A 17,865-nucleotide genomic window follows, 5' to 3' on the forward strand; every position below is an offset into this window, starting at 1 on the left:
AGGTCCAGGCTCTGCTTCCCGGGCAGACGCCAGAGACCCCAGCAAGCCCAAGTGCTGCGGGCAGGCCCCCCCGAGAGAAGGGACGCGCGTGGAGGGCACAGCCAGGCAGGGGGCAAGAAGGCAGCTGGGCCAGAAGGGGACACTGAGGCAGGCCGAGGCGGCCGCGGGGGAGGGCGCCAGGACCAGCTCAGGAACCTCGGAGACAACGGTAAGCGGTGGCTGGTTCAGATCCCAACTCCGGAGCTGTGTGACCTCAGAAAGTTCCTTAGCCCCTTGGTGCCTGCATCCCCTGATCTGTGACATATACGTGAATGGGGTTGTTGTAAGTGAACGCACACAGCACACCGGCACATGGGTCACAACACTTAGATGGGTTTAGATGAAGAAACAGAAAAACCCTTGAGAAGTTTCCTGTAGTCAAAGGAAGGTTTTTGTTCTCCCCCTCAACCGTGACTGTTTCTTCGGCGGGCAGGATAGGCTTTTGTTCTAGGGGTGTGGAGAGAGGGCCCCTTGGCAGTGTCCGGGGCCAACTGGGAACCAAGCAGGAATCCTATTTGTGCAGCCTGGGCTTCGAGGCTCTGGGTGCAAGTGGTAGTGCTTAAGCAGGAAGCAGCTGCCCGACGCCCCTAGCCCCAGGCCGCCCTGCTCTGCCGTTTCGAGGGCGTGGGGGTCTTCTGATCTCCTCCTTGATGCACCTCCAGGCCCTGGTCCTTTTGGGGTCTGGCACAGCAACCTGTGTTTGACAGCATGGGTGTCCGCTGATGCTGAGAGCTCAACTCCTGGTCCAAGGAAGATCTTTTCGCTTTGGGGAGCAGTCATACATTGTTTAACGAAAAGCATACATTCCTTCTGAGAAATGCGTCCTTAGGTGATTTTGTCCTTGTGTGAACACCGAGGGCACACACCGGCCCTGGTGGCACAGCCTGCTACGCGCCGAGGCTGTGTGTCACAGCCTGCTGCTCGCGGGCCACAAGCCTACGCTGCAGGTGACTGCGCTGAATGGCGTAGGCAGCTGTGGCTCACTGGTATTTGTGTATCTAAAGCCATCTAAACATAGAACAGGTGCAGTAAAAATACCGCGTTGTGATATGGGAGCACTGTGGCATTGCTTGTTGACCGAAGGTTGTTATGTGGTGCATGACTGTAGGTTCGTTTCCTGCGGGTGCTGGAACTAATGACCTCACGCTTGCTGGCTCAAAACAACAGCAATCTACTCTCTGTCAGCCCTGGAGAGTGGAAGCCTGCCTGGTGGAGGCGCTGGGGGAGCATCCTACCTGCCTCTCCCAGCTCCCGGTGGCCCAGGCATCCCTATGCTTTGCTCCAGCCTCCACCTCAGTGGCCCTGTGGCTTCTCTGTGTGGTCAAGCCTCACTCCGCCCCTCTCTTATGAGGACCTTTGGGATGACACGTAGAACCCACCTGGATGGTCCAGGGAGGCCTCCCACCTTAATTTAATCCCGTCAGCAAAGTCCGTCCTTTGCCACATGAGGTAACATTCACAGGATCCGGGAATGGGGACATGGGCATCCTTTGGAGGGTTGTTCGGCTGAGCATGGGGTCATGATGCATGCTTGGAAGGCCGGGCACAGTGGCTCACACCTGTAATTCCAACACTTAGGGAGGCCAAGGTGGGAGGATCACTTGAGCCCAGGAGTTTGAGACCAGCCTGGGCAACAGAGCAAGACCCCATCTCTACAAATAATTTTTAAAAATTAGCAGGGCATGTTGGCATGCACCTGTAGTCCCAGCTACTCCAGAGGCTGAGGCTGGAGCCCAGGAGATGGAGGCTGCAGTGAGCTGTGGTTGTGCCACTGCACTCTAGCCTGGGAGACGAGCTAGACCCTGTCTCAAAAAATAAAAATTTAAAATAAAATACAGAGAATCTCAAGGTAGTGTGGACAGTTCTGAGTGTTGAGGAGAGAACAAAAGAAGGAAAGTGCATTTTGGGTGGCAGAAAGCCCCTCACAGCGCCCTGGGCTCCTGCTTTGAAGCAGCCCTCACAGAAACTGAACACGAGTTATGTTGGGCCCATGACACTGGTTCCCTGGGTGGACGCAGCCTGAGCCCAGCCCGCCCTGTCTGGAGCTCTCACCACCCCACCTGGCCCGTGCCCACAGGCTCACGATGGCTTCAACCCCGTTTATGTGTCAGCTCAAGCACGGCCTCCCCAGAGGGCTCATTTGCACTTGGATGCCCTCACCTGTGCTCCCTCTGTGGCTTCAGGAGCCCCGGGGTCATTACAGAGCTTGCTAAATTCATCCCTGGACATGAGACGTGTGTCGTAAGCATCCAGGACTGTCACAAGATGGGAGAGGCATCCAGCCATGTTAATTCAAGTGAAGGCTTCTATTCTACTTCCAGATACACATTTTTAACCTTCAAAGGGTCCAATTTTAACCTTTCTTCCACAAAGCATTTTACATACCACTAATAGTCCCAGTGCAGACCCCAAAGTTCCCCTGTAAGATTCATTTCCTGTGATTCGAGCCCAGCCTGAGGCACAGCTTTCTGCGGGGTTTATCCTCACTCAGACTCAGACTGCCGAGGGCCAGGAGGAGCCCTGCTTTTTGCAAGCAATACCACCTGGGGTAGGACCCAAAAGTGACATCCTTTGTGTGTGGATCTGGCCTTGGCCTCCGCACTGTCTGTTCAGCAGGTCCCTCCTTTGCCTGCCAAGGCTGAGGTCCTGTACTTTGCAAAGGTCTAGCCTGTTTGGTGCAGCTACAATCAGGGTAGCGGTCTCATGGGGAAGGCCCCGGCAGAAAGTGCATCATGCGGGACACGGCGCAGGCGCTCCGAAGACGTCTCCTGCTCACTTCTGGCCTACACCCCATGCCCTGCAGGGTGACCGATGGCTGTGCCTATACATAAAACACCAGACGTGACCAATAACTATCTTATAATATACTTGAACTTCTCAACTAGAACACAGAAATGCTTTCGGGAAGTACAACGCGCACCACCATGTGTGGTCCTGTGTGCAGCGGCGCGGGCCTCGCCCGGTCCCATGAGCCAGCGTGATGGGGGAGAGACCCTGAGTCTCCAGAACCCAGCGGAACGTGGGTCCGCAGTGACGACGCAAAAAAACCAGAGCTGAGCAAATAAAACAAGAATCCGAAGAGGAAAGAGACAATGTGAGGAAAGTTGCCTTTGCTCTAGGAAAAGTCTTTTTTTTTTCTTTTTCACAGTATAGTGACTCATTTATAAAGAGGAAGTGAGTTCTGTTGAAAAATACTTGAAATATTCTCTTAGGGGGAGAAAGCAGTTCTTCACCAGCTTGGTGGGCCACTTGGCCATGAGCTTCGAACTCTGCCTGTTCTGAGCCAGCAGGGACAATTCCACTTCCGAAACCAGAGCCGAGTGCCTGCCGCTGAGAGCAGAGGAGGGAAGGTTGTGAGCAAGCGCAGCGCCCACAAGGTGGCCCGGAGATGGGGCTGGGAAGGAATCGCTGCGAGGGGGTGAAGGGAACAGCCTGCCTCTCAGTTGTCCCAGGTGCCTAAGACCCCCCCGGAACCCCCGCCTGATTCTGGGAGTTTTTCTCATGGACGTGGAGTGAGCGGCAAGGGACCAGATGACTCCCCTGCCTCCTGCGTCCCCCGGCCGGGGGCTGGTCCCCTGGGAAGCAGGCTGGGGGTCACTCTGTGTGAACAGCGAGCTCCAGGGCCATCGCTAGAGGATGTCACCGTCCCTGGGCAGCACGCCCGCAGAGGAAAGGACAGGACTCTGGCCATTCCATCACAAAGGCCATCCCCTGGGTTCCTGGGGCTGCCTGTGCCGGAAGCCCCAGCCCTGGGCACAGGAGGGCAACAGGGGAGAGGAAAGGTCCCCTGTCAGCCTGCTGTGAGGAGCCCTTGAGGAAGACGGGCTTTGCAGACTGGGCACCAACACCCCCTCTCCTGCTCCCAGCCGCCCCACTGGAGGCCAGGAACATCTGTTTATTTTGGGGTGAAGGCTGTGAGTGAAGTGCCAGATACAGTGTCCCCCTCCTTCTCCTCAGGCACCCTCCCTAGGGCAGTGGGGACTGTCCTTAACCATCCTGGGGGTGATGGTGGCCACCTCTGCAAAATGATTTCTCCTTTCGGTGAGTGGGTGTCTCCGACGTCACTGTTGAGACACCCAGGAGCCTGGGAGGGAAACCTGTGGGAAGGAACTGCCAGCCTCCTTCTGGGAACCAGGTGACCCCAGGATCATGGCTCAGGTGCATCCAGCCCTCGAAACCCTGTGAGGAGCTCTGTGGGGCCTTGCTCAGAAAGGGGGCCTGGGAAGAAGCAGCTGCCAGCCACGGCCCAAGCCTGCAGGGACCGCAGGTGTGGCCACTGGAGCGGAGGGAGGCGCCTTTTGTGGAGCAGCCTTGCAACCCTGGGTCTGGCTGCACCTGCCACTTAAGAACCCTGATGGGGCCCTGTTCTCTCACTGCTGTGTGGACGCATGGAGCCTCCGGGGGCCAGGCAGCAGGTGAGGCATGGCCTGTAATGCACACAGGTGTTGCTGGGTCTGCCCCCACCTTCACCCCCGCTCACCCAGCCCCACAGAGCCTTGCATGGCCTCCCAGGAAGTGACATGGCAGGGAACAGGCTTAGGGTTAGGGGGAGGTTGTGCGAAGGCCGGCATGCAGGTGAGAGGGCTTCTGAAGAGAAAGCATTCTGGAAAAGTGGCTCAGCTCAGCCCCACCCAAACTCAAATCCAGGGGAGGCCAGGCCAGCAGGACCTGCGGGTGTCATGCCTTGGCAGCTGCCAGGCAACAGGATCATGCCTCGATGGTGACATGGGAGGTGAGAGGGAATAAGTTTCCAGAACTCACTCTCAGGCAGGAGGAGACATGACTCAGCTGAGCCAGAAAGCGCTCGTTCCACACGAATGCACGTATGAGCGAGGCATGCCAGGCGAGTGTGGGAGTGAGGGGATGGATGGGCGGTTGGCTGGAGGGCGTGAAGTCTGGGCTGCCTGGAAAGGCTGTCGAGGGGCGGGGGCAGCTGGGAGAGGCCGTGGGGGCAGCAGGAGGGGGCGCTCAGCCGCAGAGAGGGCGCGTGGGGTGGGGCTGTGTGTTCAAGGCCCCAAAAGGTGGGGAGGGCAGCCCAGGAGTGCACCGTAGGGGGTGCAAGCGTGTGGGTGGGTGAGACTGATGCGTGTGTGCCTGTGTGATTGTGAGCACATGTGAACGTGTGGATGCACGTGCTAGTCGTGAGTGTGCTTGTGTGAGCATGTGACTGAGGGAGCATGTGGGTGTGTGGATGAGGATTTGACTGTGGGGATGACGGTGTGTGTGTGCACACGAGCACACAGGCGTGTGGATGAGCGTGCAAGTGAGCCGTGTGAGTGTGGCTGAGTGTGAGCACGCATGCGCTTGTGAGTGTGCAAGGGAGGTGGGGAGGCCACACGGAATGAAAGCCTGGGGGCTGCAGCCGATCCAGGGCCAGGCCGCCATGGCGCATATGGGTGTCCAGGGGCTGGACCCCGAGAAGCTGAGAGCCAGTGCTGGAGAAGCTCCCCGAGGGGAAAGGGGCATCCTCAGGCTTCGGTGCCTTCAGGGTCTCAGGGTGGCCCCAAAGGCCAACCGCAGTCCCACCGGGGCACAGAGGCTGCTCTGGGCTTGGCTCTGCTAGACAGACCCCATTTCCTCAGTGAGCCCCGCTTCTGGGTCCATGTTCCCCTTGACCCTGAACGCTTTCAGCTGCCCGGGAAATACCTCCTTATGGCTGGGATGTTGCTCCACACGTGGACAGCATTCTGTAGGGATCCGCCGTGGACATCTGGGATGGTGACTGGCTCCATCTGGGGGCGGGAGGGTCGGCTGTGGGTCAGGGGACCTGGACAGTAAGTGCCCCCCACAGGCCCACTGGCCTCAGCCGCCAACGGCCCTGAGTGGTCAATGGACTTTCTAGCCTGACTGTGTTCCCTACGTCCTTTTTCCTTATAAATCACCTTTGGAGAAAAATGCTAATTAATTATTTTAAACTGACAGAACAGACTCTGTGGCAATAAGATATCAAATTACAAACAGGACCTCAGGCCACACCGGGCAAAGGTCGAGCCGCGTACCCTACACCGAGAGGATGGACTCTGCTCTCACGCCACAGCTGCTGCTTTTTCTGCAGCGGCTAAACACGCACTGGCCCCGCGATGAGCAAGATTCAAACAACTGCAGCTCATCCACCCGCAGATGCCAACTGACCACATTCCACAGCCATGACCACAGCTCTGATTGGGCAGGAGACTGACTTCAGGAACCTCCTCCTGATAAGGGACCCCCAACCATGGACCGGCTCCGGCCGGTTTACAGAGGCTGCGCACCTGAGTGCCTGTGTCCTGAGAAGACCTGAGGTTTAGGGCCTCATTGAGACACACTGACATGTTAAGACTCCACTTCAGAGTGAACACAGGTCGTATGTTACACGCATGTTTGTTTAGTACGCATGCAGCAGGACCCGCTTCATGAATATTCACCTCTCCTCCATAACCTGCTGCACAGGTTTAGCCAACCCAGTCAGCATGGTCAGCACGGAGCTCCTGCCCCAGCCACCCCTCCCCTTCGAAGTGTCTCGTCCTGGCTCCTCTGGTCTTGGCGGAGGCTGTGCTTCCCAGCCTGGGGGACAGGGCCTTGCAGGCTGTGCCCCTTTACAGAAACAAAGTCTCCTGTTCTAAAAGCAGACCTTGTGATTTTCAGCTCATGGCATTTGCTCCCCTTCCGAATAGCTGGATTTGCATTCCAGCCACTCCATGAGATTCCAGCCCCAAAGGAACCTCGACCCCGCCTGGACCCCCAGCAAAGGCTCCGGCCCACAGGTGCTGCCCACTCGGTGGGTCGGGCCCCCTGCTGGTTGTGGCCCCTCCATGGGACCTGAGAGCATGAGGAACTTCCCCCTCCTGAGCCTCACACCTGTCTCCGGTGGCTGAGGTGTGGCCGTCCCTTCCCAACCCTGGAAGTGTCTGGAACACCCGGCCCATCAGCCCCAGGAGGGACCCGTCAACTGAGTCCAAAAGTGGCTGCTCTGACAATCAGGATTCAGATGTGTGAAGAAAAGGCTGTATGTGTGTGGTGTGAGTATGCATGCACGTAGTGTGCCTGTGTGTATGTGGCAAGTGTGTCCCTGTGTGTGGTGCATGAGTACAATGACTGTGCACATGCACACTGCAGTGTGTGTGCACCTGTGGGTGCGTGTGGTGTGATGTGCACGTGCGTGTGTGGAGACTGAGGGGGCAGGGGCAGGAGGTGAGCCCCTGAGGCTGTGTTCTGTGAGCACAGGAGTGGTGTGAGGTGGGACTGCCCTCTAATGCTGTCCTTGAAGGGGCTTCGCGTCCCAGGCCACGGTCCCTGCCTGGACTGCACAGCAGCCCTCCTGGGCCCTGTACACACCTGGAAACCAGGGGCCGCAAGGAGCCAGGCCCGGAGCCTGGGGTGTAGACTGAAAAGCCCCTCCCTCACGTGGGCAGGGGTCAGAGGGAGGCCCACGCAGCCCTGCACACACCTCCAGGAAGCGAGACGCGACATCCTGGTCTTCTTTGTTCAGCACCAGATTGTCCACGAACATCCAGAAGAAGGGCCTGGGGCTGCCTGGCTTGGGCCGTGCGTACTGCAGGAGCCGGTGGAACTGGAACAGGTACCAGCCTGGGGTGGGGTGAGGGGGCAGGGCTGAGGGGGGTCTGGGGGGTGCTGGTAATGGAGGCGCTGTTCAGGTGCATCTGGGCGGGGGCCTAAGGAAACTGGGGCTTGAGAGCAGGGCTGAGGGGGCCTAGGGGATGCACCAGCCTGGGTCTGAGGGGTCCCCCTGACCCTGTCCCTCCAACAGCAATGGAGCCCTGCCCAGTGCTGGGGCCACAGAGATGTGAGGACCCCTCCTCCCCCAGGCAGGCCTAGATTTGGGAAGAGACAGACAGGCAACCCCGAGGGAGGAGCTGATGCAGAGTGCATGCCGAGACACAAATACTGCCTTTTAGAGGAAGCTCCAGAGGACACGTGAGCTGCAGTGATGTGGGCACGCTGGGGCTGCACGGGGTCAGCGGGAGGCTTGTGGGGCACAGGGAAGCCTGCAGTGATGGGGACGCTTACTCTGTTGCTCATGATGAGGGGTGCATGGGTGTGGAGCTAGCTCAGAACTCATCCAGTCAGACACGCTGAATGCATGCAACTTACTGTATGTCAGTGGTGCCTTGATAAAGCTGTTTTTGAAAAATGCTGACAATCTGCAGTTTCTGCCCTGGCATGGAGGTGTGAGGAGAGAGGAGAGGAGACAAGGGTGGTGGGGACAGGCTGCCAGAACTGAAACATCACTCACTGGGAGGACGGTCACAGGTGTGGCCCAGGGGAGGTGTGGCGCCGTACAGAAGATCGAAGGGTCCCCACTCCTCCACCTGCAGGACAGAGGGGCGTGGGCACTGAGAGGCAGCAGCAGTGGGCAAGGTCGTGTACAGCAGCACGAGATGACCCCAGGGCAGACCCTGCTCAGCTCGCAGGGCCCACAGGCCGGGGCAAGCCGAGGAGTTGAACCCACTAGGCAGAGCCTTCCACAGCCACCACCAGCCTCGGGGGCTGCCTGCCTGGAGCCCAGAGGAGAACGCTCCGGGTCTAAGGTGAAGACTCTGTGCCATGCATTTGGGGACTGAATTCTTTTTTTTTTTTTTGAGACGGAGGTTTGCTCTGTCGCCCAGGCCCTGGAGTGCAGTGGCGCAATCTCGGCTCACTGCAAGCTCCGCCTCCCGGGTTCACACCATTCTCCCTCAGCCTCCATGCTACGTCCTCCAGCTATTTTTTTTTTTGTAGAGTTTCCCTGTTAGCCAGGATGGTCCGATTCCTGTTCGTGACCTGTGGCCCAAGGCGGGTACGGCGTGAGCACGGCCGGCGATTGGGATGATTTGCTTTATTTTTTGTCATCTTTTAGGAGCGTAGGGATCACCTTACAACCAAAAGCGGGGGCGGGGGTGGATCCGACTGGGGGCCGAGGCGGGCGGATCACGAGGTCAGGAGATCGAGACCATCCTGGCTAACACGGTGAAACCCCGTCTCTACTAAAAATACAAAAAATTAGCCAGGCGAGATGGCGGGCGCCTGTAGTCCCAGCTACTCGGGAGGCTGAGGCAGGAGAATGGTGTGAACCCCGGGGGGCGGAGCCTGCAGTGAGCGGAGATCGCGCCACTGCACTCCAGCCTGGGCGACAGCAGACTCTGTCTCAAAAAAAAGAAAAAAAAAAAACCCACAAAAGCTTGTGGAATGGGTGTTTTTGACCTGGTATATTGTGACTCTGCTGTGGCATCACACGACAGACAGCAGACCTCCTTATTTTAACTCAGGCATTCCTTTCTACTGACTCCGAGTTTTTAAGCGAAGCTTAACTCTTTCAACCAACTGCCAACTAAAGAATCCCTCAACCCACCTATAACCTGTAAGCCTCAAAATATCCCGCCTTTTGGGGCTGAACCAATGCACATCTTCTATGTATTGATTTATTGATTGATTGATTTTTTGAGATGGGGTCTCGCTGTCACCCAGGCTGTAGTGCAATGGCGAGATCTTGGCTCACTGCAACCTCTACCTCCTGGGCTCAAGCAATCCTCCTGCCTCAGCCCCCTGAGTACCCCCGGGTGCACACCACCATGCCTAGCCAACTTTTTTGTAGTTTTGGTAGAGATGGGGTTTCAGCAAGTTGCTCAAACTGGTCTTGAACTCCTGAGCTCAAAGTGCTGGGATTACAGGTGTGAGCCACCGCGCCCGGCCCGTGTACTGTTTTCTGATTCCACCTGCAGTTCCCATCTCCCTGAAATGCATAAAACCAATTGTGCCGGGTGCGGTGGCGGGTGCCTGTAGTACCAGCTACTTGGGAGGCTGAGGCAGGAGACTCGCCTGAACTCTGGAGGCGGAGGTTGCAGTGAGCCCAGATTGTGCTATTGCAACCCAGCCTGGGCAACACAGTGAGACTCCATCTCAAAAAAAACAAAAAACAAAAAACAAAAAAGCCCCCCAAAACTAAACAAGATAGTCAAATATCAGAACCCCATCTCCTGATAGCACCAGTCTACAATGGACCCAACTTCCCTGGACCCCCTCAAATCACATAACAGCTCGACTCCCATTAGCCCCAAACTCCTCGTGCCTCCGGAGCATCCTTTTGTGTCCTTCCCCGATGTAGCAAGTGGATAAACCTAACTGTTAACGGCAGGTGCGACCTGAGGGTCTCCGAGTGCCAAAAAGGCATGGCGGGGTGGGGAAAGCGGAGGTGAGGGGGGCTGCTGGTGCCAGGCCGGGACCCCCCAAAAGACCTGTACACATGCGGCTGCTCATGCTTCTCTGACAGCAGCATGGGAAGGCACCAGGTCAGCGGGGAATCTGGCCCACAGAGGGAACGCACAGCTGGAGCTGTGTCACCTCCTTCCAGCAGCAGGAGGATGCTTTCCAACAGTGACCAGTTGTCCAGGTCAAGGCTCGGCCTCCTCATTTCAGAGTGTGGAGTGGGGGTTCAGCCCCTCCTTGCCGGACAGCGCCCCATCACAGGCAGTGAAAATTGGCTACTTGGATTTCAAGATGTTGGACAAGATGTTTGCCCAACTGCCCTGCTCTGAGCTCTGGGCTCTGGGCAATGCTGGGACCACCAAAACATGCTGCTCAGCCCTCCGCTTCGGGGCATCACAGTGGTGCTGGGCCGGCGGGGGTGGGGCTGACTCCTGCCAGACCCAGGACACCCACCGGGCTGCCAGAGGCCCCCGTGTGTTCAGGGCTCCTCCCAGCCGCTGCCGCCCCTCCTTGCCAGCCTCATCCTTGGCATTTCCTCTGAGGACACTCGCACCCCTGCCCCCACCGCAGTGTCTGAGAGTGTGCGGTGTCCTTCCTCCTGTGAGGTGTACTCTGGGTAGTGTACTCACGTCCTTCCTCACTGTGAGGTGTACTCTGGGTAGTGTACTCACGTCCTTCTCACTGTGAGGTGTACTCTGGGTAGTGTACTCACGTCCTTCCTCACTGTGAGGGTACTCTGGGTAGTGTACTCACGTCCTTCCTCACTGTGAGGTGTACTCTGGGTAGTGTACTCACGTCCTTCCTCACTGTGAGGTGTACTCTGGGTAGTGTACTCAGTCCTTCACTGTGAGGGTACTCTGGGTAGTGTACTCACGTCCTTCCTCACTGTGAGGGTACTCTGGGTAGTGTACTCACGTCCTTCCTCACTGTGAGGTGTACTCTGGGTAGTGTACTCACGTCCTTCCTCACTGTGAGGTGTACTCTGGGTAGTGTACTCACGTCCTTCTTTTTTTTTTTTCCTCACTGTGGTAGGTGTTACTCCTCTCCTTGGGGTAGGTGTACTCACGTCCTTCCTCACTGTGTCTGTGACATCGTCCACATGCTTCAGCTGTCCCGGCTTAGAACCACTTTCCAGAAAGCCCAAACTCGTCAGCTCTAGATGGGGAGAGACCAGAAGGGCCCAGAGGGTGAGTGTGGATTGTGCCCCTACAGGGACTCAAAAAGGCTGACGGCTGATCGGAGCACCCTTCTACCATTAAGGAGCCAACTTTATATTTTTGTTGCTGTTTTGAGGTGGAGTCTCGCTCTGTCGCCCAGGCTGGAGTGCAGGGGCACGATCTCGGCTCACTGCAACCTCCGCCTCCCAGGTTCAAGCGATTCCCCTGCCTCAGCCTCCTGAGTAGCTGGGATTACAGGCGCTCGCCACCACGCCCAGCTAATTTTTGTGTTTTTAGTAGAGACAGGGTTTCACCATGTTGGCCGGGCTGGTCTCCAACTCCTGACCTCAAATGATCCACCCATCTCAGCCTCCCAAAGTGTTGGGATTACATGTGTGAGCCACTGCACCCCGCCCAACTTTATCTTTTTAATGATGTAGCAGGATTATTAAGGTTGGAGGTTTTTGTCTCACAACAAGCTAAACAAGCAAACATTGCCAAGTATTGATTTAAGAACGTCAAGCACGGCCGGGCACAGAGGTTCAAGCCTGTAATTCCAGCATTTTGGGAGTCCGAGGCGGATGGATCGCCTGAGGTCAGGAGTTCAAGACCAGCCTGGCCAACATGGTGAAACCCTGTCTCTACTAAAAACACAAAAATTAGCTGGGCGTGGTGGCAAGCACCTGTAATCCCAGCTACTTGGGAGGCTGAGGCAGGAGAATTGGTTGAACCCAGGGGGCGGAGGTGCAGTGAGCCGAGATCGAGCCTGGGCAACAGAGAGAGACTCTGCCTCAAAAAAAAAAAAAAAAAAGGATGTCAAGGACGTCAAGGACTGTATTACAGCCCCAGGCATTTCTGGGATGCGATGTCACCTCTGGCTATCTGGCTAGGAAATCCACAGAGCGGTGGAGTCCACTCCACTCTGCAGCTGGTGTGAGCTGCAGAGCCCTGGAACGGCCTTGGAGGAGGCCCCGGCTTTCTCAGCCCCGCCTGGGCAGCAAGACCTTGGGCAGGCTGTGCGGGTGCTGCGAGATCGGGCTCCTGGTCGGCTGCATGGGGCAGATATGTGCTCCCGCGTGAGGCCGCTCTGAGACGCTGTGGGCCTTAGCGGGTGTCCCAGTGGGACCCATCCCTAACAGCCAGAGGAGAGGGAGTGTCTTCATGGATTCGGCTGTGCCTGCGGGGCCCAGAAGACGAGTGCCATTTCCAAAGGCCCCAGTGCAGGGTCAGCTGGGCCCAGGGTGGGGAAGGGTGCAGGTCACCAGCAGCTGGCCAGCTTAGGTGGGGGGTGGGGAGCCCCGGGGGGTGGCCTGAGGGGCAGTCAGGTGTGTGGAGGCATCTTTCCACGTGTGTCTTTGGGATGTCACTGACTCACCTTTCTTGATGTTTTCAAAAAGGGACAGCACCCGGACCGGCTGTCTCCTCCACACAGGCACGGTTTCGAACATCTCAAGGGGATTCTCCTATTTATTAAAAAACCAAAACAGGACATTTTGCCGGCTGCTTGGTTACAGAGCCCTTGAGTTACAATGAAAATTCTTCCCTGGATGAGCACTCACTTACCGGACTTACCGGAGACACACCTAAGACGCACCTGCTGAGGCTGACTGGGCCTGTCCTGACCAGCACTGCCCCCCAGGAAGGCCAACTCCAGCCCCTGCCCCAGCAGTCTCCCGCTCTGACCGGTCTCCAGCCGAGAGACAGTAGGTGTGGAAGGGTTTGCTGATTTTTTTTTTTTTTTTTTTTTTTGAGATGGAGTCTTGTTCTGTCACCCAGGCTGGAGTGCAATGGTGCAATCTTGGCTCACTGCAACCTCCACCTCCCAGTTCTCCTGCTTCACCCTCCCGAGTAGCTGGGATCACAGGCACGTGCCACCATGCCCAGCTAATTTTTGTATTTTTAGTAGAGACAGAGTTTCACCATGTTGGCCAGGCTGGTCTTGCTCACCCAGGCAGCTTCCAGAACCTCAGAGAAGAGAGCCCCACGGCCAGAGATGCCGGGGAGAGGTGAGCCTCGGGGCAGGTGAGGCCTGTGGTTTTCCCTGCCCCTGCCAACCTGATGGGCCAGGCGGACAGCCAGCTCTGGCCTCACGTGCTCCCTATTAAAGGGCCAACCCCCAAGGCCTGAAACTTGGGGGCCTCGGCTTTCAGAGTGCTAGGCTCTGTTCCTATAAAATACCTTCCCATCTGACCCTTTCCTTCGAATCGGAGCAGGCTGAAGCTTGCTAGGCAGGGAAAGATGACTTCGTTCAGCCTTAACAAATGTGAGCTGGAGGCCAGTGCAGTTTCATGATCAGCTCAGGGGCCCCTTGCTCCCCATTGGCCGCCTCATGGGGGGCCACACCCCTTCTATAGGAGCTTCCCGTGGCTGGCCTGCAAATTAAAACAGACTGGAGGGGCTGGGCCCGGTGGCTCATGCCCGTCATCCCAGCACTTTGGGAGGCCAAGGCAGGTGGATCACTTGAGATCAGGAGTTCAAGACCAGCCTGGCCAACATGGTGAAACCCTGTCTCTACTAAAAGTACAGAATTAGCTGGGTGTGGTGGCGGGTGCCTGTAATCCCAGGTACTCGGGAGGCAGGAAGGAGAATCGCTTGAACCTGGGAGGCGGAGGTTGCAGTGAGTCAAGATGGTGCTATTGCACTCCAGCCTGGGCAACAAGAGCGAAACTCCATCTCAAAGATAAAAAAATAAAAAACAGGCCAGGGGACTTAGCACAGCAGCAATTATTCTCTCACAGCTCAGGAGGCCAGAGGTTTTGAAGTGAAGGTGTGCTGGCAGGCGTGCCTCCCTCAGAAGGCACCAGGCGAGGACGTGCCAGGCCTCTCCCCCAGCTCCTGGGGCTGCTGGCGCCCATGGCTGGTGGACGCCTCAGTCCAGTCTCTGCCTCCATCATCACGTGGCTGTCTTCTCCGTCTCCATTTCCCAAATCTCTTACAGTGACACTAGTCGCTGCGTTGAGGGCCCACCCTAAATTTGGAATGATCTCACCTCGCGATCCTTAACTAAATTACATCTGCAAAAACCCTGTTTTTCCCAGGTATGGGATGGAGACTTGGGTGTCCCTCTCAGAGGGACACAATTCCACCTTCTCTGCCTTTGTCTGAGGTTCCTGCCGGCCCCCTGGCTCCTCGGCTGGACTCCCAAAACGGCCCACACCTGGCCAGCACAAGCCCAGGCATTTGCTCCTGAGGACTGGACTTTGAGACGTGCCAGCCACCCTCTCCGGGCCCCTCTCCTATCTGCTACCAGGGCCTCGTTCCTAGGCTTGGAAGCAACAAAACTGCCAAAGCAGTTTACCCAAAGCCACCATCAAGTGGAAGCCACTATCAGAGGAACCCAGGAAAGAGTGTGTGCTCCCGAGCCTGCAGCTGTAGTGCCCATCGGCACACCTGCATTCTGCAGCAGGAACCGGGGGAAGGCCGTAAGTCAGGGCCTGCTGCTGCCGGGTCCTGCCCCTCCATGGGTTCCTTACCGACTCTCGGTCGTAGAAGGCCTTGAGCTGGCTGCGCCACTTCCTCCGACGCTGCAGCAGCCCGTTTCGGGAGAAGGGCAGGCACAGGAAGCACACCCAGTTGCTCATAGCATGCACCTTCCCCGACGTCCCGGGGCCGACCAGGCTATCCACACATTCGAAGCAGTAGCATCTAAGGCCAAACAGAAAACCACAGCAGCAGACATGACAGCCCGCCTATCCCGAGGATGGCGGAGGTGGGCCTGAGCCTTGTTTTGGAGGGAAGTCACGCTGGAGCTCCCTTTGGGAAGACCAGGTGGTGGACTGGGAAGGGGCACATGGTCCTTCCTAGAGACGCAGAGTGACAGGAGCCGAGCCAGGTGCAGAAGACAGGGAGGTGGATTCACAGGCAATGACAGATCCAAGGAACCCCCTAAGCCACCTGTCTGCCGCCAAACTCAAGCCTGCAGAAACAGTGTAGGGACTCCCAGCAAAACCAAATGTAGCAACACCAGCTGGGGGAGAACTTGAGGTGGGGGGAGCTGTAAATACGAGGATGGCCCAGAAGGACCGAGGAGAGGAGCCCACGGAGGGAGCTGAGGCGGGGGAGTGACGAATGAGGGGTGCCCCTTGTCACCTCGGTCATGACCGGCAGCCTGGGGTGTGGGGTTTCCATCGCCCCCTGCACAGTGATGTGGCAGTACCAACACCCAAAAGAAAAATCACAATCGCCAACCGTAGACACCCGCCTCCCATAGCTCAGGGCTCTACGCCAAATGATGCATTGGAGACAGAAATCGGAAGCTCTCAGGGAAATCATCCATTTGGGAGCAAAATCCACCCACACTCCAGAATGAGTAGCTCAAAGGATGGGTGTGTCCTCAGCCCCTTCACCCCCCTGGGCAGGCCCCTCGCCTCACCGGGTGCAATCAGGGTTTCCGCAGATGAGCAGCGTCTCTCCGGAGCAGCAGATGGAGCAGTAAGATTGGTACCCGTCATCGTCGTACAGGAAGAGGGCATCCAGGAACTTGTCCTTGGAAGGAGCAAAGCAAGGCTGGCTTTGTGTCATCCGTGCTCTGAGGCCATGAGGGATCACCCCCAGCCTCTCTGCCTACCTTACACGGGGTGCAGATCCCTCCCTCAAACAGAGGGTGCTGCGTGTGAACCTGGAGACTTCCGCAGCAGATGCAGATGTCTAAAGAAAACATTCAAAGCACAGTTTTCCCAGTGCCATCAAATGCAGCAGACAACTTAAGAATAAATTTAGCCAAACAAATATGAGGCTTATACACTGAAAACTGCAAAGAAGCATTGTTGGAAGATATTAAGGAAGATGGAACAAAATGGAAAGATATCCCATGTTCATGGATCAGAAGATTTAACATTGGCTGGGTGTGGTAGCTCATGCCTGTAATCCCAGCACTTTGGGAGGCTGAGGTGGGCAGATCACCTGAGGTCAGGAGTTCAAGACCAGCCTGGCCAACATGGTGAAACCCTGTCTCTACTGAAAATACAAAAATTAGCTGGGCATGGTGACAGGTGCCTGTAATCCCAGCTACTTGGGAGGCTGAAGCAGGAAAATCGCTTGAACCTGGTAGATGGAGGTTGCTATGAGCCAAGATCATGCCTCTGCACTCCAGCCTGGGGGACAGAGTGAGAGTTTGTCTTAAGAAGAAGACTTAATATTGTTAAAATAGCATGAGTCCCCAAGTGGATCTACAGAGCCCTCTCAAAATCCCAGCTGGCTTTTTGGCAGGAGTTGACAGGCTGATCCTAAATTCATACGTAAATGCAAAGGATCCAGGAAAGGCAAACCCATGTTGAGAGAAAGTCGAGGAGTGGTTGCCTAGAATTAAAGGAAGGGAAGCAAGAAGGGGGAATTGGGAGTGACTGTTACTAGATATGGGTTTTCTTTTCGGGGTGATGAAAACCTTCTAAAACTAGATGGTGATGATGGTTGCTGACTCTGTAAATAAGCTAAAATACATTGAACTGTATGCTTTAAATGAAGCTACAGGGGCCTTGGGAGGGGGAGAAGGGATACATGTGGCACAGTGGTGTCCACTGCCTCCTTCCAGGATCTCACCGTCACCCAGGCTGGAGTGCAGTGGTGTTATCATAGCTCACTGCAGCCTCGACCTCCCCAGCTCAAGCAATCCTCCCACCTCAGCTTCCTGAGTAGCTGGGATGACAGGTGCATGCCACCATGCCTGGTTAATTTTTATTCTTATTTATTTGTAGAGACAGAGTCTCACTATGTTGCCTAGGCTGGTCTCAAACTCCTGGGCTCAAATGATCCTCCCACCTTGGTCTCTCAAAGTGCTGGGATTATAGGTGTGAGCCACTACACCCTGCCTCTTTTGTCTGGTGTGGGCCAACATGCAAACACTCACCTTCTATATTTCGCTGGTTAGCCTTGACTTCATATGCAATAAGATCTGGAAAAGATAAGAAGTAGCCCCTTTCTTCTTCCTCTGATCTCTTAATTTAAATTCGGCCAGGAAGTGAGCATCACACATTCGTTTTCCAAAGACACAGGAGCCTGAGGTCCCCTGCCATCCCGCCCTCACACCTTATCTTGGTGTGTTAAACGCCCATGCCTGGGGGAAGACTATGGGTGGGGAACCTACTGCCCCAGCCGGGTGTCTGAATAATGCATGAATACTCCAGAAGCCTGGAACTCCAGACCTCATCCAGGCCTGGGGTCAGCATCCTAAGTGACTGGTCCAATAAGCAGATGAGCCCTCACCTCTGCCTGTCCCGGGTGAAACAGAGCTTGAGAGCTCACTGGATCCCACCAAAATCACATCCATGCTGGGCTCAGCCTCCGGGTCCAGGGCTGGGATGTCCGCCATGGGGATGCCTCGTCAGGACACACGGACACAGACGTGAGAAAGCCGTCAGCCCCTGCTCAGATCCCTGGTGCACCCCAGCACAGGAAGCAGCTTGCTGAGCAGACCCTGACTAGCTCAGGCCACCTGAACCCCCGCAGTGACACCCACGTGCCCAATGAAGGGATGAGGGGCAGGACAGCC

General features: G+C 56.4%; 1 protein-coding gene across 1 annotated transcript; it reads right to left on the minus strand.

Moving 5' to 3' along the window:
• Positions 1-3,179: 3,179 nt before the first annotated feature.
• DNMT3L (DNA methyltransferase 3 like) lies at positions 3,180-17,685 on the minus strand. The gene is made up of 11 exons (XM_030806253.1): positions 17,580-17,685; positions 17,224-17,268; positions 15,946-16,025; positions 15,751-15,863; positions 14,852-15,023; positions 12,754-12,841; positions 11,288-11,376; positions 8,273-8,348; positions 7,466-7,605; positions 5,686-5,771; positions 3,180-3,369 (listed from the first exon to the last, which is right to left on the minus strand). Exons 1-11 carry the CDS (start codon positions 17,683-17,685, stop codon positions 3,201-3,203), a joined length of 1,164 nt encoding a protein of 387 aa, XP_030662113.1. The 3' UTR covers positions 3,180-3,200.
• Between the last annotated feature and the right edge of the window lie 180 nt (positions 17,686-17,865).

The sequence above is a fragment of the Nomascus leucogenys genome, chromosome 25 (genome assembly GCF_006542625.1).
Source record: "Nomascus leucogenys isolate Asia chromosome 25, Asia_NLE_v1, whole genome shotgun sequence".
Classification (NCBI taxonomy): Eukaryota; Metazoa; Chordata; class Mammalia; order Primates; family Hylobatidae; genus Nomascus; species Nomascus leucogenys.

Bases quoted from the DNA above. Each gene is read 5' to 3' on its own strand.
- DNMT3L (XM_030806253.1), bottom strand. From the start codon at position 17,685: ATGGCGGACATCCCAGCCCTGGACCCGGAGGCTGAGCCCAGCATGGAT. The intron at 15,864-15,945 runs GTAGGCAGAGAG...GCTCCTTCCAAG, and splicing joins GGATCTGCACCCCGTGTAAG to GACAAGTTCCTGGATGCCCT. The intron at 12,842-14,851 runs GTAAGGAACCCA...TTTAATAAATAG, and splicing joins CCTTCTACGACCGAGAGTCG to GAGAATCCCCTTGAGATGTT.